Raw genomic sequence first — 2,854 nt, forward strand, 5'->3', positions numbered from 1 at the left:
CACATATCAGTGAAATCATATGGTTCTCGGCTTTTTCTGTGTGACTTATTTTGCTTACAGTTGCTGTGGAAGGCAGTGTGGAGGTTCCTCAAAAATTAAGAGCAGAATTACTGTATCACCCAGCAATCCCTTTTCTGGGCCTATACCCTCAAAATCTGAACACACTGATCCATAAAGATATATGTGCTCTGATGTTCATTGCAGCTTTATTTACGGTGGCCAAGACATAGAAACAACCAGTGTCCTTCGATAGACGATTGGATAAAGAAGATGTGGTATGTATACACGATGGAATACTACTCGGCCACAAGAAAAGATGCAATACTGCCATTTGAGACAACATGGATGGATCTTGAGATTATTATGCTAAGTGAAATAAGTCACAACTCTTATTATATTCATTATTACATGTTTTTGAATATTACAGGGTATATCTTAAAATTGCATTTATGGGGAAATAAAGTTCAAATAGAAATGGAAAGGAAGGAAGATAGATGAAAGGATCACAAAGAGTGATGCAACATCTCAGAGTTTTCCTAAGCAGTAAATTCCTATAACTCACTAGATCTTTCAAATTTAGATTCCTACTTTGAAGTTGAAAATAATGTCACGGTTCTTATGAAAGGTAGGACAGCAAAGTCAGTCAGCTTGCCAGGTGGTAGTCCAACTCAGTCTCAGTCACTTATGCCGAAAAGTGGAGTGACTGAGAGAAAATGTCTCAAAGAAATGTTTTTAAAACAAAATTAAGTCATTCATGTGAAGAAACAAGTAGAATCCTGATATTGTAAGCACTTTGATATGGTACTGTATGATTTTCATTCTATTTCTTCAGGGGAAAACAAGCATACAACCAAATTAAAGTGAAGAACAGCAACATGTGAGGACAATTTTGGGGAGGAAACCAAGTCGGCACCCGATAAGTGCTTTAAGTTTAAAATAAGAAATATTAAGAATGGCTTCAAGAATGCTGACCAAAGATGGAACACTGTGGACAGCATATAAGGAAGAAAAGTCAAATAGGAATTTCTGTAGGAGCTGTTGAGAAGAAACTAATACAAAAACAAATAAAAGTGAAATTATACATGCTTTAGAAGTAGAAGTAATCAAGCATGTCTTTTAAGAGAGAAAAAGAACCAGCATATTTAAATTTGCAACTATTGCCTCTGGGGACCACAATCTCCATTTAGTTCTCAGGCAAATGACCTAGCATGGACAACAGGTGGCTTGGCTGTGGAGCCTTCTGAGGGCCCCCTTTACGTCCTTGTTCCTCAGGCTATAAATGAAGGGGTTTAGCATGGGGGTGACCCCGATGTACATTACTGAGGCAATCAAGCTTCTCTGGGAAGAATGGGTCAGAGCAGAACTGATATAGACGCCCAGGCCTGTCCCATAGTACAAGGAGACCACACAAAGGTGAGACCCACAGGTGGAAAATGCTTTATACTTGCCCTTAGTGGAAGCCATCCTCACTAGTGAGGAGACAATCTGAGAGTAAGAAAACAGGATTCCTACGAATGGAAACACACCCAGGAGGACAGTGGTCACATACAAAACGATGTTATTGATGAGGGTGTCGGAGCAGGCCACCTTGAGAATTTGAGCCAGTCCACAGAAGAAATGTGGAATTTTAGTGCCTGTAGAGAAGGTCAGTCGCATTATCAGTAGAATATGAAGCAGAGAGACCCAGAAAATGATGAACCAAGACAATAGAACCAGAAAGCCACACAGGCATGGGTTCATGATGACCGTGTATTGCAGGGGGTGGCAGATGGCCACATACCGATCATAGGCCATGACGGTCAGAAGAAAACCGTCCATTCCAGCAAAAATTATAAAAAAATACACCTGAATGAGGCATCCAATGTAGGAGATGTTTTTGCTCTGTGTCTGGATGTTCACCAGCATCTTAGGGATGGTGGTGGAGGTGAAACATGTCCACAAAGGACAGGTTGGAGAGGAAGAAGTACATGGGTGTGTGCAGGTGGGAGTCTGAGCTGATGGCCAGGATGATGAGCAGGTTCCCAAGTACAGTGACCAGGTACATGGAGAGGAACACTCCAAAGAGGAGGGGCTGCAGTTCTGGATCATCTGAGAGCCCCAGGAGGAGGAATTCTGATACTTCTGTGTGGTTTCCTGCTTCCATGGAGCTGGTGTGTCTTCTGAAGAAGAAGGCAAAAGCAATGTTCAAGGGACAGCCAAATGACACCTCAACTAGGTGTCAACCTTCTGATTCCCCCTTTGCATGGACACCCTTCATGCTCTAGTAGTCATTCCAATGACAGTGATTCACTCATTTAAGTGGTAGCCCATTTTTTTCTAATGTATGTAATTATTCAGACTTTCTTTAATTTAGAAGAAATCTCTCTCTTTTTATCTCTTACTCACTGGTTCTAATTCTCTTATTCGAATCTATGGACAAAAACCAATTTCTTCTTTGATATAAGCCTTCCAAAACAACTAAAGACATTTAAGGTCTTTTCTTTGATAATCTTCATACTTCTTTCCTTCCATAACAGTGATTAAAACATGGGCTTTCAACTCAAACAACTTTAGTTCTGTGACCTGATGCTTTATGTTGATGTCACAGTGAACTCTCATGTGTCTTATTGTATTTCTTTCGAAAAATGTGGTTACTGTTACTACCTTCTTTGTGAAGGTCGAAAGTGACTTTGTTCACAGTAGGATCTCAATAAATCATAGCTATTATCATCCTTATTAATCTATTATTTTATTTAAATTTATTTTTGATATATAACTCTTCCAAAGTAGGGCAGAGAGCTGTGATTTAGAAAACACAATCTCAAGTCAGACTTCCTAGAATAAAATTTTGGCCTACCAGCTTAGATCTGTGTGA

General features: G+C 39.8%; 1 protein-coding gene across 1 annotated transcript; it reads right to left on the bottom strand.

Moving 5' to 3' along the window:
* Window positions 1-1,203: 1,203 nt before the first annotated feature.
* On the bottom strand, window positions 1,204-2,143 carry LOC308509397 (olfactory receptor 7D4-like; the record flags this gene model as incomplete). Its single annotated transcript, XM_081077376.1, is given in 2 exon segments — window positions 1,204-1,927; window positions 1,929-2,143. Coding segments are annotated over 2 exon segments (939 nt in total).
* Between the last annotated feature and the right edge of the window lie 711 nt (window positions 2,144-2,854).

The sequence above is a fragment of the Rhinolophus hipposideros genome (genome assembly GCF_964194185.1).
Source record: "Rhinolophus hipposideros genome assembly, chromosome: 16".
In the NCBI taxonomy this organism is placed as follows: domain Eukaryota; kingdom Metazoa; phylum Chordata; class Mammalia; order Chiroptera; family Rhinolophidae; genus Rhinolophus; species Rhinolophus hipposideros.